The sequence below is a fragment of the Bombus pascuorum genome, chromosome 15, assembly GCF_905332965.1.
Source record: "Bombus pascuorum chromosome 15, iyBomPasc1.1, whole genome shotgun sequence".
NCBI classification, from domain to species: Eukaryota; Metazoa; Arthropoda; class Insecta; order Hymenoptera; family Apidae; genus Bombus; species Bombus pascuorum.
In genome coordinates this window covers 2,885,178-2,912,571 of record NC_083502.1, presented here as the reverse complement: position 1 = coordinate 2,912,571, position 27,394 = coordinate 2,885,178, and the positions used below count along the sequence as shown (strand labels likewise).

The window sequence follows — 27,394 nt, the reverse complement described above, 5'->3', positions numbered from 1 at the left end:
ATGGCAAACTTTATATTTCATAACGCATGTACGTTGATTCCAAGCACAATTTCACGAAAGAATGGTTTGAATTAAAATTTCCAATATTATGTATTAATTTATATGTTTCAAATATATAGTAGTGGTATAAGCGGATAAGTGGAAGCACGAAAATGGATGAAGTTGCAAAGCTCGAACATCTATCTTTGGTTTCAAAAATATGCACGGAATTGGAAAATCATTTAGGACTAAATGACAAAGATTTAGGTATAGAATATAATTTTATTTATATTAACAAAAACACAGATTTTGTTAGTCTGATACAAACATATCCTATGTTCTCTTAATTTTCATAAAGTCTCTCATTGTTTACATTTTGTTGTTGGTTAGATTATATATAAATTATATTTAATTATTAATTATATTACATTATTATAATTATAAATTATATTCTCTTTCCTACAGCTGAATTCATAATCCATTTGGCAGAGAAAAATGATACATTTGATAAATTTAAAAAAGTTCTCATTGAAAATGGCGCTGAATTTTCTGTAAGTAATTTATGAAGCTTTAACCTTTTATTCCTTTGTTCCTTTATTTAGCTGCATTGTAACTTTCAATTATTCATTTAGGAATCTTTTATGGCCAATTTGCTAAGAATAATACAGCATATGAAGCCAATTAAACTGGAAGAGAAATCATTGAAACCTTCGACAAAGCAAGATGAACTAGCTCAAAAATTCCCTGCCCTAGCACTGCCAAACGAGGAACCAAAGATTGTGGATGAAAAAGAACTCAAAGACGATGATATAGTCAGCAGTGCTATGGCAAGTTTGGAGGAACTAGCACCATCAAAAAAGTCTAACAAAGAAGATAGCAAGAAAGAGAACCAATCAATTGATAATAATGATAAGAAGAACAAACACACAAGAAGAAGTAGATCAAGAGATAGAAGAAGACACAGATCACGTTCATCAGGTCGCAGAGACAGAAGGTATAGGTCTAGATCTCGATCAAGGTCACGAGATCGTTCAAGATCCAGAGATAGAAGACGTCACAGGTCCAGAGATCGTAAAAGATCTAGATCACGAGACAGAAAATTTCATAGGGACAAATATTCCAATAAACTTGATCGATCTAGATCGCGATCTGTAGAGGAACTTTCCATGGATCCAGAAGTAGGCAAGATTTATTCAGGCAAAGTAGCTAATATCGTACCTTTTGGTTGTTTTGTTCAATTGGAGGGTTTGAAACGAAGGTGGGAAGGGCTTGTTCATATCTCACAATTAAGAAGGGAAGGAAGAGTCGCCAGTGCTAGTGATGTAGTATCTAGGGGCCAGAAGGTGCTCGTGAAAGTCCTCAATATTGGTGGACAAAAGGTATACAAACGTATCAAATGAAGGAAATATATTTTTAAATTGATTTAGGGCCTTACTAATTGCGTTTTAATAATAGGTTTCTTTAAGTATGAAGGATGTTGATCAGGAAACCGGCAGGGATCTGAATCCTGTTGTGGCTGTTACCAAAACTGAAGAAGATGAGAAACATTTGAGAAATCCAGATAGGCCTACTTCCTTGTTAGAACTCCAGGGTAATTGGGACGAGGACGAAACTTATTCTAGAAAACGTGTGCAGAGGTTGTCTTCTCCAGAAAAGTGGGAAATTAAACAAATGCTTGCTGCATCTTGTATCGATAGGTATTATTAGAATTAATTAAATAATTAAATTTCTTGATGTAGTAGTTTCATTGTTTGTTTTTCTTTATCTTTTTCTATAGGAGTGAATTGCCAGAATTCGATACCGAAACAGGAATCCTCCCACGAGAAGACGATGAAGAAGAAGACGTTGAAATAGAGTTAGTGGAAGAAGAGCCACCATTTTTACATGGCCACGGAAGAGCTCTTGGAGACTTAAGTCCTGTTCGCATAGTAAAAAATCCTGATGGTTCTTTAGCACAAGCTGCAATGATGCAGAGTGCTTTAGCAAAGGAAAGAAGGGAACAAAAAATGTTGCAAAGAGAACAGGAAATGGATTCTGTTCCAACAGGTCTGAACAAAAATTGGATTGACCCTCTACCAGAAGGTAATCTATTTATTTCTACGTACACTTAAAAGCTTTTTAATATAAAATACTTTAACAATACAGTTTTTATAAATTGTAGCTGAAAGTAGAACTCTAGCTGCGAACATGCGTGGAATCGGCCTTCAAACACAAGATTTGCCCGAGTGGAAGAAACACGTGATAGGAGGAAAAAAGTCTTCCTTTGGAAAGAAAACAAATTTAACTCTTCTTGAACAGCGTCAGAGCTTACCAATATATAAACTCAGGGATGATTTAGTTAAAGCTGTGACGGATAATCAAATTTTAATTGTAATTGGAGAAACAGGGTCAGGAAAAACCACGCAAATTACACAGTATTTAGCAGAAGCAGGATTCACAGCCCGTGGAAAGATCGGCTGTACTCAACCTAGAAGAGTGGCTGCCATGTCAGTTGCCAAAAGAGTAGCGGAAGAATTCGGTTGTCGTTTAGGACAAGAAGTTGGCTACACGATTCGTTTTGAAGACTGTACTGGTCCAGAAACCAACATAAAGTAAGTAATACGTTTTTCAGTTGCATAGATACAAATGTTCAATATTAATGTTCAATTTTGTAGATATATGACTGATGGTATGTTGCTAAGAGAATGTCTCATGGATTTGGATTTGAAGACATACTCTGTAATTATGTTGGATGAGGCACATGAACGTACCATTCACACGGACGTTCTTTTTGGATTGCTGAAACAAGCTGTAGGGAGAAGGCCAGATTTAAAACTAATCGTTACAAGTGCAACTTTGGATGCTGTCAAATTTTCACAATACTTCTTCGAAGCACCGATCTTTACTATTCCTGGTAGAACATTCGAAGTTGAGGTAAGTGATTCAAATCTATGTCTAAAAGTTTTTATAACTGAAAGTATTAATTGAAATTATTTTAAACAGGTCATGTACACCAAAGAACCAGAAACAGACTATCTGGATGCCGCATTGATAACAGTAATGCAGATACATTTGAGAGAACCTCCAGGAGACATACTTCTATTCCTAACTGGTCAAGAAGAAATCGACACAGCTTGTGAAATTTTATACGAACGTATGAAATCTTTAGGCCCTGATGTTCCAGAGTTAATCATTTTGCCCGTGTATTCGGCGCTTCCTTCGGAAATGCAGACGAGAATATTTGAACCAGCTCCACCTGGTTCCAGAAAAGTGGTAATAGCCACCAATATAGCGGAAACTAGTTTGACTATCGATGGAATTTATTACGTAGTTGATCCAGGATTTGTGAAACAAAAGGTCTATAATTCTAAAACTGGAATGGATAGTCTTATAGTAACACCAATAAGTCAAGCAGCTGCGAAACAAAGAGCAGGAAGGGCTGGCAGGACTGGTCCAGGAAAATGTTATAGGCTTTACACTGAAAGGGCTTATAGGTATTTGGCTTAAAATTACCAAATACTTTGAAATACTCTATATTTGAAAATATGCAATAAATAAACTATTTAATTATAATTCTTTCTAGGGACGAAATGCTTCCGACGCCGGTTCCAGAAATCCAACGTACTAATTTAGCAACCACGGTATTACAGTTAAAGACTATGGGCATCAATGATCTATTACACTTTGATTTTATGGATGCTCCACCTGTCGAATCGCTGATTATGGCTTTGGAATCTCTACACAGCTTAAGTGCATTAGATAACGAAGGTTTGTTAACCAGATTAGGGAGAAGGATGGCAGAGTTTCCTCTAGAACCTAATTTATCAAAGATGCTTATTATGAGCGTACATCTTCAATGTTCTGATGAGATATTGACCATCGTCAGCATGTTATCTGTTCAGAACGTCTTCTACAGGTAAGAAATGATATCAGACGGGAATCGTGAACGTATATTTAATTTTTGTAATTTTTCTAGGCCGAAAGATAAGCAAGCTTTAGCAGATCAAAAGAAAGCAAAATTTAACCAACCGGAAGGAGATCATTTAACTCTGCTGGCAGTTTATAACTCCTGGAGAAATAATAAATTTAGTAATGCATGGTGTTATGAAAATTTTGTACAAATTAGAACTTTAAAACGCGCTCAGGATGTTCGGAAACAACTATTAGGTATAATGGACAGGTAATTATCAGTTTATTTGTAAATACAATTTTTTAATATCTAATAAGATAAACTAATTATTTATTTGGTTTATCAGACACAAATTGGACGTAGTATCTGCGGGTAAAAACACTGTAAGAATTCAGAAAGCTGTTTGTTCTGGTTTCTTTAGAAACGCCGCAAAGAAAGATCCTCAAGAAGGCTATAGAACTTTAGTAGATAGCCAAGTTGTCTACATTCATCCAAGTAGCGCGTTATTTAACAGACAACCGGAATGGGTAAGTCAATGAAGGTTAGAAACGTAATTATAAAAGATACATATGACCAATTTTTTTTTTCATTTTCTATAGGTAATTTATCATGAATTGGTCCAAACTACGAAAGAATACATGAGAGAAGTGACAACTATAGACCCAAAATGGTTAGTAGAGTTTGCACCAGCATTTTTCAAATTTAGCGATCCGACCAAACTTAGCAAGTTTAAGAAGAATCAAAGATTGGAACCGCTTTATAATAAGTACGAAGAACCGAACGCTTGGCGAATATCAAGGGTTCGAAGAAGACGTAATTAAAATGTTTATTATACAATCTGTATATAGTATTTTGTACAGTCATTATTTAAAAACTAACCAATAAATAGCTCGGATATACTAGTTGTTTTCTTCACTTCACTTCGCGTACGATACAAAATTAAATATTAGTTACACAAAATGTTGCTTTCCATTTAGACAATTATAAAATACGTTCGACGTTGAAATTATAATAGTACTTCTCCGTGCTTATATGTATTTATAATTTATTAATTAAAGTAAATTACACAGAATAATTCGTAGGCAATTATCTCGTCCATTGCAAATTTATAGCCTTTTAAATATTTACACTGATAATACAAGAACAGGGCCCACTGTTTTATTTTATAGTATAACTGGGTTAGATCTCGAAAAATATTTAAGACGGAATTTGTTTGTACTAGATTTAACAAGTACAATACAAGTAACTTAGTTTTCAGAGTCTAATATCGACTATATTAATATAGTTCATCTATATATGTAAGTTATATTAATAGTAAAGTAAAATGTGTTATACACTTTGGCATGATTACTTTTTACAATTTATTTTCAAAGCTAAAACGATACGGCGTATCAGTCTCAGAGAACAGGAAAGTATTTAATTATCATATTTCTTGTCAGTCTTTTCCTCTGAATTAGTTATTAAATTTATTAAATAAATACATTCTCCACAAACATTTAATAATAAAATGATGTAGGAGTAATTGTTCTTTCTTGTGTATAAAGTTTCTTTTTTTTCTTAATTATTCTTAATGCATCATCCCTGTATAAGAGTACTTTTAAGAAATCTTTAATTCACTTTGTAAAGCTTGTACAACAGCTGTGAAATATGTATCATCTTAAGATCGAAAATTATGTTTTTCTTTCATTTTTCTTTTTTGGACTTGATTGGTATTGGACTATATTTTTTGTCGAAGGAACATCTTGTACATGGCAGGCTATTGAGTATGTTGTTTCTTTTTGACTAATTCCACCAATTGTCTATACCATGCTTGACATTCATCCTTTGGAACGCAATATCGATTATATTAAACATACGTTTAAAAAATGCGTTGTAATATATCTATATACGATACCTTGCTCTTTCCTTCAACGCATTTTGCGATTTTCTCCCATCTATCTATTGATGTTCCTTTAGGATATTTTACAAGAGCCGCTTCTAGAGCTCTTTGTTGTTCTTGACTCCATTCGCTAATGCTTTCTACATTCTCGGCACGAGTCTTTGTCTTTTTTGAACGTTCCTCTATAACGGTCTCCTCTGTAGGCGATCCTGGTTTTAATCCTTCGTCTTTTATCTAGCAAGTACCAAAAAATTATTCATTAAGAAATTAGAATTAAAATCTATAAAAAACAGATTAGAAAATAACCTTTTTCGCCATATGCGTAACTTCGGTAACTGTACGATTCATCGCGTCTGCAATTTTATCCCACCTCTCTGATGTACCACTAGGATACTTCTTCACGAGTTTTATTAATTCTAATATGTCATCGTCAGTCCATAATCCCCCAGAAATAGCAGGTTTCTGATAAACGTGATTCGTTTGGTCTTTCTTAAACACCTCTTTAACGCCATTACCGCTTCTTTCTTGTGGAGTGAAACCAGTTCTGCGTCTCCTCGTACGAGATGTGAATTCTGGTTCTGGTTGTTCGTTTTCTTGCATTCTGAAACAGGTTGTATAAATAAATTCTAAGCATACCTAATGGAAAAAAAATGTTTGGTGGCAAATAATATGTTTCATTTGAATATCACAGCTTTACTCACAATGCTTCTTCTTCTTTTTGCTTTTTCCTACGTTTTCTTTCTTCCAGTATAGTATTCATTACACGCACGATATCAGGTATTGACAGCGTAAAAGCCATTATCCATCTTGGAAATTGAAATGGGAGAGTATTCCAAATAGTTGGTGTAGGAATTTTCTCCAAAATGTCTGCCAAATCTGGCACATCCATCTTCCCTTTCTTATTCTTTTTTTGCATTTTCTGAAGTTTACTGCCCAAAACTTGTACCTGCAACGTATATTATGAAAAAATAGGTAAAGCAATTTAACTTCCATTAGTTTTGAGTAGTTTTTCTTACATACATATGTATATCTTTTCTCGAAATATGCGGCCCATGCAACTACATATTGTCCAACAGTAATCAGGCAAAATAAAATTATTCCTAATTCTACAAGTCCCATTTTCCGCACATGGCGGTAATAATACACGGCTGATCGCCAGTTTGGTAATCCATTAACTAGAACATTGTCATATCGCTGACGTTTCGCAGGATCTTTCAGAATATCATAAACAGCGACTAACTGGAAATAAGAGGAGAATAGTGAAAAAGTACTAAAGTTATTTCCCTTCAGACACCTAAAATTCTAATCAGGCATCATTTTTTATATAAAGTATCTAAGTATCAAATCAGATATCATAAAAATACAATAATTTATGGCAAATATGATGGAAAAGTTGTAAAAACTATACATGAAGTTGACATTGCCTCAAAAAGTAAACTGAATTTTTCTAACTTTAAGTGACCACAATTTTGAAATTAATGCAAGAAGTGCAAAAGTTCGAATAGTATTTTGTAGAAGAAAGTTGATATTTATATAGTATGAAAAAACATATTGCTCAAATTGCTAATTAATTGTAATAAAATACAACTATTTAAGGTAACGTATTATGATTAAAATATTCCATAAAATATGGTTCTAATTATATTATAACTTCTAAAATAAATTGTAATATATTTAATGTATATTAGAACATATTGTTAACTTCATCTATATTTTCTAACTTTCACACTACATTTGCCATAAATGATTGTATTTTTATGATACTTATAGGACTTATAGGATGATGAATTAGAATTTTAGGTGCCCGAAGAAGTACAAATTAAGCATTTTTTGTCCTTTATCATTTGAAATGTTTATTTCAGAATTAGGACAATCTGTTACTTACTTTTCTAAACTGTTGCTCTGCATCTTCTGCAGGATTCTTATCTGGATGCAACTGCAGTGACAATCGTCTGAAAGCTTTCTTAATTTCCGAACCATTTGCGGCCTGAAAAATTAATTTATCAATTATTTCTTTTTCATTCAGAAAATTAATTATGTAAATAAGGATAATAAAAAACGAGATAAACCTGCGGGACACCAAGCATTTCGTAGAAATTTTGATTGATCTCCTCGACAACGTCGAATACTTCCAATTCGTCATTGTCCCAAGCATTTGCGACACCGTATACATCGAAAAAGTATAAAATTCGAAAGATCAGTAATAATGACACTCTCATTTTTTTTTATTCGCTAAGTATGTACATTCATATCCGTTGAAAAGTTCCTCCTTTTTTATTCTAGCGCGTTAGTCACTGAAACACTATGCTATAATCATTATTTCACTTGAATTAAATCGATCTTCCGCTAACCAAAGTGTGAAATATGTTAAAATGCTAAGTGCCACATCGCAAATTCAAGTGAGGTTAGATTATGGAAACGTAGGCCGTGTGTATTAAACGCATCGACGACTGACGATATATAGGAAAAAAATAGAATTTGAACTTGTGTTAGTGTATCTGTTGCACTTAACCAAAGGTTTATTTTCAATTCGCGATTTTATGATCGTCAATCTACTTTATCGATCGAGGTTACCTATAAAAGATCTTTAGTTTTTTAAATCATTTCTGATTTTTTATCCAAAATTTTACATTGAAAAAAAATTATGGAAACATCTTTTGAAACATCATCTTCAATTTTATAACTCAAAATGTCTATTAATACGCAAATTCATTCATTTAAAAATGTGCTATATAACATGAGAGAGAATAATTAAAGATTAAATTCAACAAACTGATTGTATGAAAAGGATTATTTCAGGTAATTTTGTTCCATGTATTAATGCAAGTAATCTATTTAACCTTGATTACCTGGAACAATATGTGCAACAAAGTTGCTTAAGATAAGCAAGATTACGGTTTATAAGTTACCTATATAATATATGTATGTAGAAATGTCCATGCTAATATAAGAGATGAAGTTAAATTTATCGAACTGGTTGTATGAAAAGGATTAGTTTAAACAAGTTTCTTCTACATATTAATTCAAATAATTCATTTAATCTTGCGTACCTAGAACAACATGTACAACAAATTTGCTTAAGATAAGCAAGATTACGATTTGTAAGAGACTGTATTGCCGATAGGAATACTAACGTTAGCGCTATAATATACAGATGACTCCACCAATTTCGGTGATTCGAGGCGCGGCGCACAGTGTGCTTTTGCATTCGCATGCATCACCATCCAGGCTATTCGATCGAAAAATGTGTCTTCCGCTATATTTAAGTGCGACTGCACGCACTGTTTTTACAAGCTTTTGCCTATAGGAGGTAGAAGGTTCGACCGCGAAGTCGCGTGAGCTTAATTTGCAACGATAACTTGGGAAATTCCATGGAACCGTGAATCAACTGAACGGAAACCGCATCGAGTTAATTCCCTGGCCGCAGATGGTCATCGTGGCTCACTCTTCCGATTTCCATTGATTGTATTTATAGTGTCCTCCAGTTTATTTTTGCATGCGGCTCCTTTGAGAAAAAGATGCGCCTATCCGCTGGCTGACAGCGTTTCTCGCGTCGTAAGTCCCTTTAACCATAGGATTTTAACATTTAGGAGAAGTCGTAGTTGTACAGAGAGAAAAAAGAAATCGAAAGAAAAAGAGAGAGAGAGAAAGAGAAAGAGGGAGAGAGAGAGAGAGAAAAAAAGACGATTGACGACTACAGTAAGGTCTTATTTGCATGTATTCGGACTGACGTTATGTGTGGGTGTGCAAGTCTATTTAATATATATTGTTGAACGTACGAACTCGATTGCCAGACTCTTTATTTCGTTTCTGTTCTAGATTCGTGATCCTGTGTCTCATTCGTTGTGTCGTCTTCGTCGTCGTCGTCGTCACTGACTTAACGACGAACGCGATTTTTGTATGGGGGAATCATTTGACGCGTTATAGCACAATAAAAGTGATCCGAACAAATACATTATTAGATCCCACTATGGAGATGTTATTCTTAGCGTGAAAACGTTGTAACGTTAGAACGACGGAAGACCGTTTTTACCTGTGCTAGATTCTTTTTACAATTCTATTTTGAACCTTCACATGTCGCCGGGTATTGTTAACCTATAATTCGTTGAAAAAGTACGAAGTTCCTCCTTTTGCAGCCTTTAGTTTCGAAATTTTCTAATTTTTGAATATCGATATTCAGTAATTTTTCCTTTTGAGTCGTTTAAAATATTCAGAGTGATAACCGTTCCATTATCTACTCGTCGTCATTATCCATATATAAAGCATTTTTGTTGCATAATAAGTAATTATTAGCAGTCTGTAATACCACTAAATTATTCTTTGCAACAGTTAAGGCATTATCAGAATGAGTTGTCATTACGAATGAATACCCTTGCAATGTTTGAACGTTAACGCTTCATTTATGTCTGGTTGCATTGCAAACATCATTCTCCCATCTGTACAGTATATTTAATTGGTCATAATGCGTCTATTAATCATGCTTTAAATCATGCTCACATATTTCTAGCTCTAGCATATTGTCCCTTTGTCCTTTAGTGTGGTGGTTTGTCTTCTTGTACGGTGAAGGACGTGGATCTGCCTAGCAAAAGTCTGCCTGATATTCAAGCAAAATATACATATTAAAACATTCAATACTGAAATGGAGTCTGCTATAGCTGGACGTAGGCGGACAACCGCACGACATTCAGCAGAGGATCAGGCTCTCGATCAGATAGCCAAGGAGGTATGGCTTGATTATTTTATAATAATGTAACAGAGTGGAGTTTATGAAAAAAATGATATTAAGAACTTTATAATTGTTATATTATTTCAAAACTGTATTTATTGTCTTAACAGGAAATAAAATAAGATAGTATTGTTGCTATAAGTGTGCTTGACCTTCGGTATTTAAATGTGTGCATGTTAGTAGTAGGTGGGGTTTATATCTTCCTTGATAAGTTTATCTGTAAACAAGAATGTGTAGAGACAATTACTAAATAAGTGAGATATTATATATAGTATATGTCACAAGTATTATTCTAATTAATATTTTATCTTTTAATTGTGACTAAATTAAAGTAAGTATTTGTTAATCTAAATTGATATCAGGATCTCGCATGTTATTTTTAATATCATGTGTTTAATACAGTGTTTCTATATCATGTGTCAATGTGTTAATAATAAATTGAATGTGAAACTATGTTTTTGGTAACAGGATGGATTTTCCATACATACTTTCAGGCAGAAGCTAGATTAGCTGCTAGAAGACAGGCAAGAGCGGAAGCTAGAGAAATACGAATGCGGGAGTTAGAAAGGCAACAGAAAGAGGCAGAGGAAAATGCAGATAGGGTGTACGACATGTGTTCAGGTATCTATCCGAAAAAATTAATTCTACATAAAATGTTAGAAACGAAATAAAACACATTATTTTCGCAATTTTTCAGCTGATGTGAATAGAACAATGAGAGTAACACCTGATTCTGTGAGGTCGTCGCGTCTCCTCACTAATTCTAACAATTTCCAATCCAGTCGTAGATCTTCCGAAGATTCACTGGAAGATGCTGGCCTAAGCAGAGACCTCAGGGTATTAACATTTTTATCTTGCAATTCATATTACGATAAGAAACATCATGTGTTCGTTTATTTAAATATGTACAAGCCTTCCTCCGAATTTTTCCTTTGCAGTTAGAATTGAAAGAATTTGAAGAAAAGTTTAGAAAGGCGATGATAGCCAATGCTCAGTTAGACAATGAAAAATCTTCGTATGCTTATCAAGTCGATCTATTGAAAGACAAATTGGAGGAACTAGAGGAGACGGTTGCACAACTTCGTAGGGAACTTAGAGAAAAGAATCGCGAGTCTGAACAGTTAAAAAGACTCAGTCAAACATTGAAAGACGAGTTAGATGTATGCCATGCACAATTAATAGAAAGAGATACGCTTATACAAGTAAGTAAGCGGTAATCTCAAATAAATATGTCGTACTTTTCATTTTAATTCTGTAATTAAAAACTAAAATTATTTTAGGAAAACGGTTTAGTTATTGTCGACGATGAAGGAAGTGAAAACGAAGATAATGAGATTGAGAACGGTCCACGTCCAAGACGAAGAGTACTAGTCAGTACAGAAGCAGCAGAATTATTGCAAAACGCTGGAAAGGGTTCACTAGGTATGCACAATTATAAAAGATGAAGAATATTTTTGAAATAAAAAGATATATGAGAGAATGTTTTATCATAAATCATAGATGTCCGACTGAGAAAATTTGCTTCTGAAAAAAAAGAATTGCAAGATGAGATACGACATCTTAGATTGGAACTAGAGGAGACAAGAAATCGTATTAGGTCCGAAAGATCGCCTGGTTCAGTATTAGGTTTGTACCTACTATAAAATACATCACACTTATATTATAGCATATTATAAATTTTTCTTTAATATTGTTTAGTGTATCTATAATTGTATTTCATAATTGTTTCTTCTAGGTTGCTTATCAGACTCCGAAGATGTGCAACGTGAAGCAAACAAGCTTTTGGCCGATTATAAGTTCAAGCTTCAAAAAGCTGAACAAGATATGTCTACTTTGCAAGCTACTGTAGCCAGGCTAGAAAGTCAAGTAATACGTTATAAGTCAGCAGCAGAGGCATCTGAAAAAGCCGAGGATGAACTGAAAGTAGAAAAAAGAAAGTTACAGAGAGAAGTAAGCGAAATCTCTCTGCGAATTTTAATCCTTTGTAATTTAATTTGAACATTCTCGCCAGATAAATCGGAAAAAATCTGCTTCTTATAGGTCAGAGAGACTCAAGGCCGTGTAGAAGAACTGGAAACGGCAAATTCTCATTTACAGAGGCGATTGGATAAACTTAAAAACGCAAAATCCGCCCTGTTGAAGGAGCTTTGACGGGACGACTTCTTGGGGTCTGTACAATGAGTCTGCCATTTTTCGATTCACTGGGAACCGTGTGCCGATGTTGCCTCACACAACATGAGATACTACTTAACGCATTGAAATATAATTTATGCGAACGGAACACGTACATATAGTAATCGTTACGCGGATTTTACCATGATTTTAATTGATTTTTAATTGTACAATACTGCATACAAGTATGGCATTCCAAAATGGCCACCGCTGTGCAATGGTCTATTGGGATGCCATATTTGGATTAATTATACGCTAAACTGCTGTGAAAAGAAGTCGCTGTTTTATATTCAACACGTTCTTTTCTTTCATTAATTTTTTTTTTTTTTTTTTATACTAACAATTATTCTGCATTTCTTAGTAAAAGAAAAAAAAAGAGAAAAAAAAACGAAGAAAAAGAAGTAACAGCCTTTTCAATGCATTTCAAACACCGAATATTTTTTCGTTAATTTTGCGAACAGTTATGGAGTCGATTCGTAATATGTATATTATTTTGAGGAAAAATATTCTGACTCGTGTATTATAAATGGAATTAAATATTTTCCATGCCTTTATTTTTTGAGGCACAATCTTTCATGTTACTTTAGTTTTTGCTCATTGGAGCAATTTCGATGGAAACATATGAAGATAACCGTATAATAGTTATTCAGAATAATTTATGATATACGGGTCAATTAAAACATTGCGTACGTCAATGAGTGTAATTTTTGTGTTACATCGAATAATTTATAAACGATATTTCTACAGATACAAAATATTTATAACTCCTACGAGAACCGTGTTAATAGTTAAAGCTAGAATTTCGAATGGCAGCAACCAATCTACAATATTCATTTTCTACTATCGATCGTCTACTGTGAAATCTTGATAAACGTTTTTAATTTTTTATATCATATTGTCGTATCTAAAAAATCGATATTAGATTGTACGCCGAATAGAATGATAAAGATAACTGGAACATCTGAAATTGATAAAAGAAAAAATATTCCTGCTGATTGTGGTGTTAAAGTTGTTAATGATAGCATTTTTAATCGATTGAATTGTCTCCAGAACTGAACTTTTTATTCTTCTGACTGATGCGAAGCAAAAGAAAGTAGATGTATGATAGTGTGGTCTTTGTACATTCGAAATAAATTAAACTATGTTGTTGAAGCTATATAATATTCTTGGTATATAAATTTATTATATATATTTTATGTGATATAAAAGAGAAGTACTAAAAAAGTCATTTACATCCTTGTCAATTAGAGATACATCTGAAAAAAGTAATCCAGCAAATCAAAAAAATAATCAAATAACAAATCTTATTTATGTCATATTTAGCTAATACAAGTTATTTTCGAATTTATAGCGAATCATGAAATATTTAATTACATTCAATCGTCATTTCTAAGTGTAAATATGTATAAATTGTTTAGTTTTCTTTTTAATTTGTTTTCTTAGCATTTAAATTATCTAAACGGTAAAAATAAAAATTTTCAGTTTTAGATACAAAATTACAAAAAAAAGATACAGCTTTTTTATTGTAATCCAAAGCTAGATTGCACTATTCTCCATTAAAAAATTACTTTATTATGATACTGTATACGAGAGTTCAAATATTTGCTACAACTCAAAGAAATATTATCTAATGTCGTGTTACTTACATATAGGCAATACATAATTAACTTGTATATTGTATGTTGATTAAAACTAAGAAACAGCTTTTGCTTTGTTTCTAATTCCCAATGCAGGGCTTTGTGGATTGGTTATAGGCTTGGTTGATTTTACAATATTTATAGGTTTATATACTGGCATTGGTCTAGCTTTCACCTCTGCCATTTTGCGCAGCTCTGCTCTTTCCATTTTTTCTTTCAATAATTTATTCTTTTCTTCCTGCATTTTCTTTGCTCCAAATTCCTGCTCCCTCTTCTTGATCTTATCATCAAATTCGTTCCTTTTTTGAACTCTTTTCATTGTATTTAATTCAACTTTATAAACCTTGTTCTGGACATTGTTTAATTTTTTATTTTTAATATCTATTAAGCTTGTGCTGATTCTATTTACTGTCTCCTTCTTTCTAGTGCTTATGTCCGTTAATGTATTGTTCATAATATTAGGCTGCTTATTTTCTTGGTTACTGCAACTTTTTGTTTGTCTGGTTCCAAGTTCCTTAGAGCTATATACCTTATCCTTGCTTCGCATATTATCTTTAGATAAACCATGAATCATAACAGGTTTAAAGCTTGGAGCAGGATTGGCATGGAATACTCTAATCTTTTTATTCTGTTCCTCCACCTGCTTAATAAATTCTTCTTTCTTCTTAGCAAGGAATTTGTTTCTTTCTTCAAAACTAAATGGACATGTAGCTACTGTTCTCCTCTTTGAACTCTGTTCTTTAACTGTATTTGTTGGCTTTAGAAATTTAGGTGCGGGTCTTGCATGAAATTCTGTCTTTACTTTGTTTACTTCCTGAGTGTGTAAATTTTTCAGTTTTTCTTCCTTTCTCATTTGAAATTCCTTGTTGCGAATGTTAGAATTGAATTTTGTGACCTTTGTGTTATCTGCAACAACTTCTATACAAGGATTTTCCTTTTTAGTGGAAACACTCGAGCTACTGGTGGAACGAGTGATGGGAACAACCTTTTTGTGTTCCTTGGCATTTGTATTCTGTTCCAAATTCAGGGATGGTCCTGCTGTATGACGTATTCTCTTAGACTGAGTCAAATGAAACTCTTCCGTAACTGTAGTTGGTTTTTTAGGCACTTTTTTCAACACTGACCGACTCTTTAAGATATTAATTGGTACAGGATTTGCTTTGATTTGATGCTTTTTCATTTCTTCAAACTCCAACTCCTCTCTTTCTTGCTGACTCAAGATATTACCTCTTCTCGTTCTCTGTTTGCATCTTAATGCAGGAGAAACTGGATAAGTGAGCTTCAGCGGTGATCGTTTCAATTTCATCAATGGACCAGGCTTCATATCCTTGTTACTGAGAGTACGGAATCTCTGAGGTGTACCAGTTTGGAACTTAGAAATTGCCTCTGCTAAACTTACAAACTGATTTGAACGTCTTCGGTTCTTTATCATCCTTGATGTACGATATTGACAAGTAAGTACCTTTGGTTGTGATTTACCCAATGAATGTCGTTTTTTATTAAATAAATTGGATTCTTTTTTTGAAAGTGATACAACTTTATAAGATAATCTTTTCTCTGAAAGATTATCTTTTGCTACAGTATCAACTTTTGATTTTATTACTAATTCACTTTTATTTTTTGCAAATTTAGTTTGTAAAGCATTTTTCTTTTCCATATCATTGGCTTGAACATCTTTCAATGAAGACTTACCAAGAACTGTGTTCTTTGCCTGTAACATACGCTGCTTAATCCTCTCAGGTACAGCCCTTTTAATTTTATGATTTGCCATTGATATTTTAAATTCAGCGGTCAGATCTGTTATTGATATATTCCATGTCTGATGAATCTTGCTGGACCTTTCATCTAGCTTTAAGTCTTTCATAGCTCTGTCTAATTGATGATCTTCTTTAACTTTCTCTACAGAATGATTTTTAGTTTCATGAGGTATAAAATATGCTATACTACAATGTGCAGGAGTTTCTGGTTCTAAACTGTCATCAAACTTTGTTTCATTGACAGATTGTTCATTTTTGCTTTCTTGCGTATATGGGGAAGATAAAGTGGAATTAATGGTAGATTTCAAAAGTATTTGAGGATCGTGCACCTCGTGTTCTTTTTCAAAATAACTATCACAACAAACCTGAGGACTACGTGTAAAATCTGCCCACTGCGGAGCACAACAGTTATCCATCATATCAAAAAAATTTGAATTCATGGATTAAATTTTCAAATAAGTATCACAACAAACTACCGTAAGGTGGATATTATTCAAACACAATCTACAAAAAAAGTGCGAGGATAATAAAGAAACTTAAGAAGTTATTCTATTTGTATATGTTAAAATTTATATGTACCTTTGAAATATGTAACAAGCACTTAAGCTGCAATTTTTACACGGTTTCGTGTAATTAAACGTTTATCTGGTCCAGTAGTTCCTCCACAATTCTGTAAATAACTAATTCTATAAAAAAAACTTCTTTCCAGGATATTTACTTTTCAAACACCAAAAATCCTGGTAACTGGTCAACGTAGACGTTGACGAATTTAAGTTTGAAATTTTTTGACCTTCCATCTAATTGGCTGGAAATAATGTACATAATATAAAAGTTAAAGATCTCTATTATTCCTATAAGAGTTTTGTTGGTTATTGTATGTTAAGGTTGGCAATATTAATATATAGTGACTTAATGCTTAGTGACTGTTACATGAAAAGGTGCCACAGAACATGACAACTGCGCATTTTACTGAGCAGAATAATTTTTCCGCGAAAAAACAAAAAACGGTGGGACATTAGTAAAATAGTTCGAAAGGAAGATTTGAAGTAGCATTTTAAATCATTTTTATCTTCCTATATTTTATTTTATTCACTCTTAACTAGATAGGATATTTGATGAACTTATTACTCGAATTAAGATTTTCGTGAGTCACTGTAAATTGTAAAGAATTAAGTAATTATATAGGACGTATAAAGTTGGCGCGCGGAAGCGCCCCTAACATCCACACACGGAATTAACCAGACATGTCGTCGGACGTATTTGTTGGATTAATGTTCGCCTGCAAAGATGTAAATAAACTGTTGGTTAGCTGACCAGTTTCGTGCGATGAATCGTACGAGAACCGCAATATGTGCGTAGCTGTATGTACACGACCGTTTATCCGGCAATCCAAAGGTAGGGGCCTAAGAATGGCGCCCGCGCGTGTGCAATGATCGGCTTTACTGTAGCAGACGGAACATATTGCTTCGTCAACGTTTATTTCTGTTTTGATGTGCGCAAATTCTTTACTGGGCACACACTGGTTTATCAAATAACTCTACTCCAACATTTCTATCAAAATTATATCTATCTCATGAAATTTCCATTTTGGGAGATCCTCCACCATCTCCTGTCACCGTCTATTCTCCTGTCTATTTACTCAAACGTGGACTTCCGATTTGTAATGCAAACGTCAATGTGACAATTGTTGAATGATACACTATAATATGGTATCACTATCAAGTCGATTCGATAAGTTAAAGTGGAGAGTGACATTTGAGTGAAACTTAATGTGTCCAGTAAGAATTCATAAAAATTCTTTATGAAAACTCAATCTCGCGATAATGCGAGAAGAGAACTATATTTCACGTCCGATCATTGATAAGGACCATCGAATAGGAAATTTCCAGTAATGTATATTCTTTTTCGATTATCTTGAATCAGAAGTTATTATTAAACTTTCTTGTGATACTGCCATCTTATTTTGACATCTTTGCTAATGTCCATTTAAGCAGCCTCAAATTTTTGCAGATGAACGTTCCACTATATGGACTTCTTGGAGTTGCGGCTGCTCTACTGATATATATTATTGGAATTGGAATGATACTGAAGCTGTTTATTTGTCTGCTAGCCTTAATTTTAGGGTATGATTCACTTGCTTTTAAGATCTTGATATTGAAAACATTGATATTTCTATCCATTTAATTTTGTTGTAGAATAATCACATGTATATATAGAACATATGGTGCAAACCTTGACAATGCAGTTAAGTCTGAAAGGGAAGACTTAAACAAGAAGACTGAAAAGTTACGGCAGGTGAATACATGTTAAACAATACAACTGGATTGATTTCTATGGTACTTAAAGATGCATTTCTTTTTGTTTCAGTATATTCTAGATCTGTCCACCCAGAAGATGACCTTTACTTTAGATAGAAGAATCACTGGGAGCCGTATTATTGACGAATCCCTGCAAGTACATAGACGATTTAAGAACTTTTATTGCCTTCGTGTACTCCAACGTGAAATATATTATATAGTATATAATAATATATAATATATATAATAAGAATAACATACGATTTGCGACTTCCCCCTATGTAGGAAATACTAGATTTCGTTATCAGAGATTATGTGGAACCATGGTACAGCATTATTACAGACGACGAGGAGTTTATATATTCTGTTCGAGACACTGCTCAGAAAATAGCAATCAACATTGCAAATCGGTACATAAAGCATACAATTCGATAAACCTTTTTTGCTTTATTTCCTTTTAAGAAAATCATCTTTTCATTAGGGTGAAAGGTGTAGATTGGGTACCATACTTAACCACGCGCCTCGTGGACGATGCAGCTTCTCATGTTAGGCTCTATCGACAGGCAAGAGCGAGGATAAAACAGCTTCGAGCCAAGAAATTGCAGAAAGGTAGTGCCAGCTCAAGCACTTCCAGTGGCACACCTAAGAAGACTCCCACGCATAGGCGAAATAAAAGTGAAACGGACGTCTCTTGGTATTCCCAGTCTAAGTTCTACATTCCCAATTTATCTTCCCTCACGGAACCAATCGAAAGTAACGAGGAGAAAGAAGAGGAATCGCTGGAAAAGATATTTTTCGACCTGGAGGTGCAAATGGAGAATGATTTAATCTGCAGGGACCTGGTGTGCACTAACAGCACTCAGGAACTTGAATTTTTGGGAGAGATATCTGAAATTCTATTATATCTTGTATTACCAAAAGGAGATTTCGATTGTTTGACTGTAAGATTTATTTTAAGGGAGTTATTAGTGAATGTGATTATTAAACCATTGTTGGATCTATTCTCCGATCCTGATTATATTAATCAGGCGTGTATATGGCTGGTAAGTATATTACAAGATCGTTTTAAACTGCAGGAAACGAATTATGCTTATAATTTTGCATTTTCAGTGCGCTAAAGAAGGTGGCTTACCCAGCGATGTGTTTTTAACGGTGATTAGAGTGACGGATAGCTTAGATGAATTAACGGCGACGAAAAATATAGTTTGTAAAGAAATAGCCCATCTTCGTTCTAAGGATTCTGGAGGAGAGGATGATCTGTCGGTAAAACAACAATTGAATAGTTTACTCTACGTAAAGAAGATTTTGGAAACCAGGATTATCGGGATGCAGGAGGGACTAGAGTCAGAGACCGACTTAATCGGTACTCAGCCCGATTGGAACAGGCTACTGATGCCTGGACAGAAGTTAGTGAATTTACCCCTAGATGAGCTATTGAAGAATAATATCGCCTTGAGTTACTTCATCGACTATATGACCTCCATAAATGCAGAATCATACCTGTTCTTTTATCTAAATATCTATGGCTGGAGGGTATCGGCAGAGCAACAGATATCCAACATAGAATTGCAGAAGTTGCACGCGGCACAAGCTACTCCTAGTCTCATAGGTACCAAGCGTAAAAATACGGATCTGGAAAATTTAAAGGAAGCAGCTATCAAAATCTACCAGCAGTACCTCAGCGACAAGGCATCTCTAAAGTTACAACTGGACGATGCCTTGACAAAGACTTTGTTAACCAGAATAAAAACTGAGTCTGTGAAAGAAACATGGTTCGACGATCTTAGAGCTTCTTGCTACGAAAAATTACAAAACGAGGATCGATTTTTGCCGGGTTTTAAAAGATCCAAGGCTTACGTAAAACTTCTCGCGGAATTGGATCTTTTGAAAGATCCAACATCTGAAGAAGATACAAAATCTTTGGATAGTATCAGTTTGTCGAGTACGAATAACGAACTAGAGACTCTGGATGAGATGTCTGAAATATACAAAACCGAGGATACTAAACCGGCTGAATTAAAGGATAGTAAATCGAAATCTAACTCTTCGACGAGTTTGGCCAGTATCGTGGAGCCAAACGAAGACAGATCGGTTGAATCAGATTCTTCGATCAACATTAGAACCATGAAGAGTATGAGAAAGGCGATTAGTATTGATACGGACCACATCAGCGAGGGTAAAGATGTCTCTTTCTATCTGGAATCGAATTCAGAACAATTTGTTAAATTAGATGAGAACACTTATGATCAGAATGCCATTAAGAAGTTGCAACAGGGAAAATTCGAAATTACGGCCAAGATTATCGAGACTGGAATAGTTAATGATCGTGGAAAAACTTATGGTATCTACGCAGTAGCCGTGACCAAGAATTACGATTCAGGTTATCAAGAGAAGTGGCATATTTATAGGAGATACTCTGATTTTTACAATCTTCATCAAAAGATCAAAGAAAAGTACTACGATTTGGCGAAAATTCCTTTTCCAGCGAAGAAGGCTTTTCATAATATGGAAAGAACTGTTTTGGAAAGAAGAATGTTGATGCTGAACGCCTGGTTGCATCAATTAACGAAACCAGCTGTCGTCGAAGGACATATGGGTCTACAGAATTTGTTACTGAACTTTTTCGAGCAGGGGGATTACGATAAAGGTGTTACTGGTGGACAGATATCTAAAACGGTAATTATAATCATTATACAGGGTGTTTTAGTCAACTGGAAAAAGCGGTGCCTTTAAATCAATTGAAAATAGAAAAAAATATAAGAATTTTGTATTAAATAACAATAGTAATTAAATGCATGATATTTTATTTAAAGTGTTCTGTTTGCCTGGTACACTCTGTATATACAGGTAAGATTGTAAGAGGATTATACAAGGTATTTAATCCTCAATTTAATACAGATAGATACTCTGATGAATCCATTGAAAACGTCAATGAAAACAGTAACTCAGGCAGTGAAAACTATGCCGGATAATATGCTAAATACGGTAGATGGAGTTATGGACAATATAAGTAAATTTTTTGGCAATCCAAAGAAACCCAACGCCTTCTATGAGAACACAAAAGTTAGCGCTAGTCTGGATGTGGAGGTGCTTATTTGCCTTTTAGATCAGTATGTAGTAACCACATGGTATTTAAATATGTAGCACATTTTAATTTCATTTTATTTTAGACCAACGACAACATTCCCTTACGAATAATGCTACTATTGATGGATGAAATCTTCGACTTAAAAGTGAGAAACCAATGGCTCAGACGACGAATAATAACGTTACTCAGGCAGATCATTCGCACTATGTTTGGCGACATAGTAAATCGAAGAATAGTCGAATACGTTTCCCTATTAACGAGTCCAGCCAGGGTAGCTGGTTACTTAAAATTATTTAAGTAAGTAACCCTATATTTTGTCACGTGGAATTAACTAATTAACGTTATTTGGCTAATAATTCGACTGTACAGGAACAGTTTCTGGCCAAACGGAATTAAAGCCGAAAAGAAACCACCCAGGGATGCAGAAACGAAGAACAGAACAAGGGTAGCAGCCAAGGTTGCCCTTCTATCCTGTCTTTCGGATGAATTGAAACATATCATAGGTAGTGAAACAACCAGGAGAGGCCTTCTGAGAGTGTTTGAGTTGTTCCAGCGACCTGTGCTCAACAGAAGACTTCTGTACGCACTTCTAGAAGGAATTGTAGAGACTCTGTTCCCCCAGAACAACTTGGTGGACATTTTCCGAAAACTCTACTCGGTTTCACCAAGGTTACAACAAAGAAACTTTCAGAAAACATAAGATCTGATAATTCTATTCAGCGTATTTTGGAGTTAGGAACGCCTATGAATCTCTTTATCGAATACTATCTGCACCAAAGACCTTGAACAGTATAGTGAAATGGAGGATGACTGTTTACCAGCTCTTGAGTGAGCGATTGATTTCTCAAAAATGAATGGGAGGAGAAATCATATTGTCGAGTAAATATTTTATAGAGGAAGCTAGGGGAACCAATACTCATGCCTATAAATTTTATCTATAGATGAATTGTAAAATACAAAGGACGAATTTCCTTAATCGATGCTCAACTGGAAGATTACCTAAAAACTCGTTAGGGGTAATGTGATTATGTACATTATTATCTCGAGCAGCCAATTTCATTGCAATAAACAAGGGAAGAAAAGATGGAAGTAGTCATTTTTCAAACTGGGAACAATTTGAAAGTTCTGTAGAGAAAAAGAATTTCTAAATCATACTCTCAATTTCTATTAATATGTATATTCGAATAAAATAAGCGCAGTAATCCAGTGGCCAAATAAGTCTAATAAACTATTTACACGAATTAATTCGAGCACTTTAATCGAGTTTTGCTGGTAGGTTACGGAACGTTTCACAAATCTCTCGAATACCTCGTAGAGACACGCGTATTTAAGAAGGTTATGCATTCCAATTTGCATTTTAGCAATGTACTTCATAAAAGAACACTTTTTACACGTGTACTAGAAGACCAACTTTTTCATGATGGTGTTATTCTTTATTGTACAAACCGTCGCGAAAATACAATACTTAATTCGCCGAAAGATCTTCAATGTATCGTGCCATTTCAAACCTACACGTAGCAAGGACAAAAGCAAGTAAAACCAAGTTTCTGTTTATTCGAATCTCTTTGAAGAATTTCTTCGGACAGCTATAAGTTTGTAAAATCTTAATTTAATTCCTCTGTCGTTAACGAATGTAATTATTCTTAACGATAGTGTAAAATTGTTGTAAATGTCGTACAATTGTATATATACATGAACGTTATTTCTATCGTGTTGAAGCGCCATATCTGTCATCGTTTACTTATTATTAAAGGAATTGTTTATAAATCGATACTATTTATTCTCTTCTCACATCCCTACCTTTTCTCTCTATAGAAAAATTATGAGGGTTCATATCTACTACATTCTCAGAAAGATTCAGTAAACCTCAGTCTTTTTTCCATCTAAAAATAAAAATATATTTTTTCTCTAAAACACATATAATATTTCAAATTAGATTAAAACAAAATTAATATTTTTCTAAGAACAAGAGTAAACATTTTGCATGAAAAATAATAGCAAGAATACAGTGAGATTTATCGTATGGTAATTCTTCCGCAAAGTCGGAAGTTTCCAAGTTTTCATGGCCAAATATGGATTATTAATTCTACCAGCTGTGCTGGAAGATCGAAGAGATTAACTGGGCTCGTATTTCAAAAGCCGCGACAAAGAAACTAGTTAATTACTACGAATCAATTAACCGTGGCCATTAGTAATAGAGGGGGGGGGGGGGGGGCACTCGCGACAAGAAGAGAGAAAAGAGTGAGCAAAAACAAAGAAACTTTATTATCGAAGGCCTGCTGCTGCGAGACTAGGGGAAGTATATTAGGAAAAAAAGAGGGGGCCGGGTACAAGAGCATCGTCTCATCGTTCACATGGTTGTTCGCCTCATACGGGGACATTTTGCCCGAGCAGAAAGAGGGGGTCTCTCTGAGGGCTTTCAGCTTCCGAAGAAGGGGTGGGGGCCGGACCAGACCGGGCCATTTTAGTCCTTACAAATTTCTCTTCATTCATCAGCCTCTTCATCATCAACTTCCTTCCTTGAATTTCTCTTAATAGTTCTAACGATGATCGTCTTAAACGTCTAAAAATAAAATTGGATTAAACTCTAACTAATACTTCCTTGCCTGCTCTGCTGTATATATCACTTTATCTTTTGCACAATTTTGAGGATTTCCAATTGTCAAGGACGTTCCTCCTACTTTTGATGCAGATTACTCTAATAGAGGGTTGGAGGGACCTCTTATCCCCTTAAGAACCCCATCCTGCCCAACCTCCCGAACCCGGAACCTCCAATCCAATCCAGATCATGGGTTCAGCCACTAGGCCGCTGAAAACGAACCTCCTCTATCCATTGTGGCGAAAAGAATTGGCGGTGGTGCGTCTAGCGCATTTTCAGAAGGGGTTCCAGAGCAGCGGTCGGCCCCCGGGCTCTCTCCGCGCGAAAGAAGAGGGGAAACGCATCGTCAGAGGCGTACACAGCCGGGCAACGACTACCGAACGACGTACTAACGAAAGAAAATCGATATGCATGATTCACGCACGCGAGAGAGGACGCCTCGAAGGGGGCCGGGGGACAGGGGTACGCAGGGGTGGGTATACACACGGTGAAAGGCTGTAGGAGAGGCAACGGAGGGGAAGGGAGAACGGAGAGCCACTCTTCTCCCTTCGTGCTCCCTTTTGCCGCGAACCAAGGGGACGGAGAGAGCTGTATCAGGCTGTATGTGCGATCAACACACGTAATTCTATACAAGCACACGAGGAGGGGTATTCTTACAATGCTACCCCCTCGGTCACTCGATCAGTCGTGTCCAGAGTCCCATGCTCGTTGCGAACCTTCGTGGCTCTCCTCGTCGACGTTCTCGCGTGTCTTCTTCGTTTTCCATGTTTATTTCCATTTGTCAATTTTACGCCCGTTGCTTCTCCTTTCGATCATTTCCAGGATCTATAGCAGTTACACACGTCACGGGGGTTTTAGTGATGGTTTTCGTCGAATGCGTCGGCGTCGACACGTACAAGCTACGTCCAGTGCGCGATCGCCGATGATCCCGCGCTCGTCATTCGATTTTGAGGACTGATATCGATATTCGGAGGACTGTATATACCTCCTCAGTGCATGTGCTCGTGTTTACAGTGGTGACTGGCTATGATAGAGGACCGATGAGTTGTCTTCCACTTTCCTTCTACGGCGTCTAAGAGCAACAGCATCCTGTAGGATATGATCAGCTTTAATGACAGGTAAAAGGATTTCAGAGTTGTTAAAATTTGTGAATTGTTATATCAACTATGCTATGGAGACTTCCTGACTGTATCATTGATCCGTTTGGTCAATGATAATGAAAAAGTGACTTTTTGACAATTCCTTTGTATTTCTTTTCATGAAAACTTCTTACCTCTTTTTTTTTTTTAAACAATACTTCTAAATTATGGAATTGTTTAAAAATAATGTTGTACTTAGCTAGAATTACAATTACATACTTTTTGCAAATGAATCTCTTCTTCTTTCGTTCAACTTTAATTTATGTTACGAAAAGTGTTTAATTCTTTTTACGTCAAGTATTCTGTCACATACTTCTGTAGGAGGGTATACTATAATCTGAGCATGCAACTGCACCGTTTTTTCGCGTTGAGGGTGGCTCGGGGATTTCGATGCGAGGCTAGCAACGTGAGGCATCGAGACGCATCTAAAATTCTATTATTGTCACGTTCCTGTAAAACCGTTGATCGTCAGCTCTATCCTATTAATTCCAATTATTTATCGATTAATTATTTTTAACCCTACCTGTTGCTATATCCATAGGAATCCTTCCATTCTTACTTTTAAAAAAAAGTGGTCCTTTTCAGTCAAAGCTACCGCTCCAAATTCCTTCTTTTTTTAGGACACAAAACGGTTCTCGCAACTGCAGCTTAAAATATTAGTTTAGAGAAGGCACGAAACCTCCAAGATTTTGTCCATAAATTTCTTAAAAGTTGGATTCGTACAAAAACAGATAGCTCCGATAGACCAGACAATTTGGGGATCTTGATTGTTTGGTTAATTCTAAAAAAATCGGGCCGATCGTTCTGGAAGCTGCGCGCATCCGCCTCACGGCGTCGATTTTTCTCGCTTAATTCGCGCCACCGATACCAGGTCGACGTGTAACGCAAGAGAATAAAACGAGAAAACGATGCCAGGCTGCGGTCAGCTGGGTCTGGTTCCGAAACAAGATACGCCTGGGACTTAAAATAAACAAACAGTAATATGCCACGAACCGAATAGAAAAGCTAGTCGATCTACTATCGATCTCTAAAAGAGCAAATGGAGTTGTACGACGTGCCCACTTGTCGCAAAGGAAGTTAGATTATGTTAATAATTCTGAAGAATAGCGATTAGAAGACGGAATAGTATGAAAGAAATTTTTGGAACGCGATTCGATCGAGGGTGAGATAGGAACTTGGATCGATATCTCGGTTGGAACGCGATGGTAGAGCCACTATTTACGGGGGAGACCATCTGTATGGGGTGGCTGTTGGTCCACCGTCAAAGAATCCTCCTTACGAACCCGATTCGCTCTTCTTTTCTAAAACAGAACGTATTGTTTCAAAAAAATATATATACAATATCCTTTGTCATCTATCCCAATAAAAACTTTGAATTTTTATAGTCATAAACTTTTCAAAACATGATCAATCTTTCAACGAAAATATATTCTCTTCTAATATCTAATATTATATATTGAGAATCCACGTAAAATCGATCGTTTTTATAAGATAAAGTCTAATTTCATGAAAACGGTGAAATAGACGCAACAAACATTCCAGAATAAACATTCTAGAATGTGTCCAATTCGATACTAATCTAGCGATCTTCCCTTCCGAATGATGTACGAGAGAAATTATAGCATCTAGCAAGGGTAGAATCAGTAAGTCAGCGTTAGGGGATGCATTTGCGTCCAATGGGAGGGTAGAAGTTCGTAGACAGTCGTAGAAACACCTGCGTGCACGGGGAAATAGCTTCGTCGAGCATCTGCCCGCGGTCTATTGGCCTATTTCCAGCTGCGTTTCACCCCCAGAGACTGACTAATTTGAAATTGTCGAAAACCATGTTCTCTAATATCGTTGGGTAACCATCTTGTCCTGGAAAATTCTTGGGAATCATTAAAAACCGTCCTGAGCATCTGTCGTGTTATGAACCAATAGTAAAAACATATAATTACCTTTGTAAAGCCTAGTACGTTGTATTATAACGTTGAAAACTCATAAATTTTTCAGTTGTCCATTCATCGAACTTCTTTTAACATTTTGAATATACCGAGAAGAACTTGCCCGATCAGAATTCCTAAGTGGAGAGACGAAGAAACTGTCTGGAGCCCGGAACATGCGACTTTCGCGACTAAGGCGTATCAGTATCGTTTAAAGGGACTGCAAACATGATACGCAGCCGGATTAACTTACTCTATATGTCCAAAGAGAAACGCAGACCACTGGTTTATCCTAGTTCCTCGCAGAGCG

The 27,394-nt window shown here is 35.4% G+C and overlaps 5 protein-coding genes across 9 annotated transcripts; 3 read left to right on the top strand and 2 right to left on the bottom strand.

Annotated features, from left to right (window-relative positions):
- Nucleotides 1-4,767, top strand: LOC132914392 (ATP-dependent RNA helicase DHX8). The gene is made up of 12 exons (XM_060973464.1): nucleotides 1-246; nucleotides 445-530; nucleotides 612-1,358; nucleotides 1,435-1,676; nucleotides 1,757-2,061; nucleotides 2,141-2,570; nucleotides 2,634-2,892; nucleotides 2,962-3,452; nucleotides 3,542-3,874; nucleotides 3,935-4,138; nucleotides 4,215-4,395; nucleotides 4,468-4,767. The coding sequence occupies exons 1-12, from the start codon at nucleotides 153-155 to the stop codon at nucleotides 4,687-4,689; spliced, it is 3,594 nt and encodes a 1,197-aa protein (XP_060829447.1). The 5' UTR covers nucleotides 1-152; the 3' UTR covers nucleotides 4,690-4,767.
- LOC132914405 (dnaJ homolog subfamily C member 1-like) lies at nucleotides 4,670-8,223 on the bottom strand. Its single transcript, XM_060973483.1, has 7 exons — nucleotides 7,817-8,223; nucleotides 7,633-7,734; nucleotides 6,768-6,986; nucleotides 6,449-6,693; nucleotides 6,054-6,348; nucleotides 5,763-5,981; nucleotides 4,670-5,690 (listed from the first exon to the last, which is right to left on the bottom strand). The coding sequence occupies exons 1-7, from the start codon at nucleotides 7,964-7,966 to the stop codon at nucleotides 5,625-5,627; spliced, it is 1,296 nt and encodes a 431-aa protein (XP_060829466.1). The 5' UTR covers nucleotides 7,967-8,223; the 3' UTR covers nucleotides 4,670-5,624.
- A 944-nt stretch (nucleotides 8,224-9,167) lies between these two features.
- Nucleotides 9,168-13,806, top strand: LOC132914407 (leucine-rich repeat flightless-interacting protein 2). 3 transcript variants are annotated; one of them, XM_060973489.1, is made up of 8 exons: nucleotides 9,168-9,302; nucleotides 10,968-11,094; nucleotides 11,171-11,310; nucleotides 11,412-11,675; nucleotides 11,754-11,895; nucleotides 11,974-12,099; nucleotides 12,209-12,423; nucleotides 12,514-13,806. In XM_060973489.1, exons 2-8 carry the CDS (start codon nucleotides 11,025-11,027, stop codon nucleotides 12,622-12,624), a joined length of 1,068 nt encoding a protein of 355 aa, XP_060829472.1. In that variant the 5' UTR covers nucleotides 9,168-9,302; nucleotides 10,968-11,024; the 3' UTR covers nucleotides 12,625-13,806. The 3 variants fall into 3 exon arrangements, with proteins under 3 accessions (XP_060829472.1, XP_060829471.1, XP_060829470.1); XM_060973488.1 differs by lacking the exon at nucleotides 9,168-9,302 and adding an exon at nucleotides 10,332-10,470 and having other exon boundaries at nucleotides 10,942-11,094; XM_060973487.1 differs by lacking the exon at nucleotides 9,168-9,302 and adding an exon at nucleotides 10,336-10,470.
- On the bottom strand, nucleotides 9,531-17,016 carry LOC132914398 (targeting protein for Xklp2-like). Of its 2 annotated transcripts, XM_060973473.1 has the most exons (3): nucleotides 16,619-17,016; nucleotides 14,292-16,543; nucleotides 9,531-10,690 (listed from the first exon to the last, which is right to left on the bottom strand). In XM_060973473.1, the coding sequence occupies exon 2, from the start codon at nucleotides 16,477-16,479 to the stop codon at nucleotides 14,338-14,340; it is 2,142 nt and encodes a 713-aa protein (XP_060829456.1). In that variant the 5' UTR covers nucleotides 16,480-16,543; nucleotides 16,619-17,016; the 3' UTR covers nucleotides 9,531-10,690; nucleotides 14,292-14,337. The 2 variants fall into 2 exon arrangements, with proteins under 2 accessions (XP_060829456.1, XP_060829454.1); XM_060973471.1 differs by lacking the exon at nucleotides 9,531-10,690 and having other exon boundaries at nucleotides 13,333-16,543.
- Nucleotides 17,017-17,124: 108 nt separating this feature from the next.
- On the top strand, nucleotides 17,125-23,193 carry LOC132914394 (sorting nexin-13-like). 2 transcript variants are annotated; one of them, XM_060973466.1, is made up of 10 exons: nucleotides 17,125-17,434; nucleotides 18,050-18,162; nucleotides 18,235-18,334; nucleotides 18,407-18,493; nucleotides 18,622-18,746; nucleotides 18,818-19,379; nucleotides 19,447-21,012; nucleotides 21,235-21,423; nucleotides 21,507-21,721; nucleotides 21,794-23,193. In XM_060973466.1, exons 2-10 carry the CDS (start codon nucleotides 18,050-18,052, stop codon nucleotides 22,122-22,124), a joined length of 3,288 nt encoding a protein of 1,095 aa, XP_060829449.1. In that variant the 5' UTR covers nucleotides 17,125-17,434; the 3' UTR covers nucleotides 22,125-23,193. The 2 variants fall into 2 exon arrangements, with proteins under 2 accessions (XP_060829449.1, XP_060829450.1); XM_060973467.1 differs by lacking the exon at nucleotides 17,125-17,434 and adding an exon at nucleotides 17,449-17,927.
- Nucleotides 23,194-27,394: the final 4,201 nt, after the last annotated feature.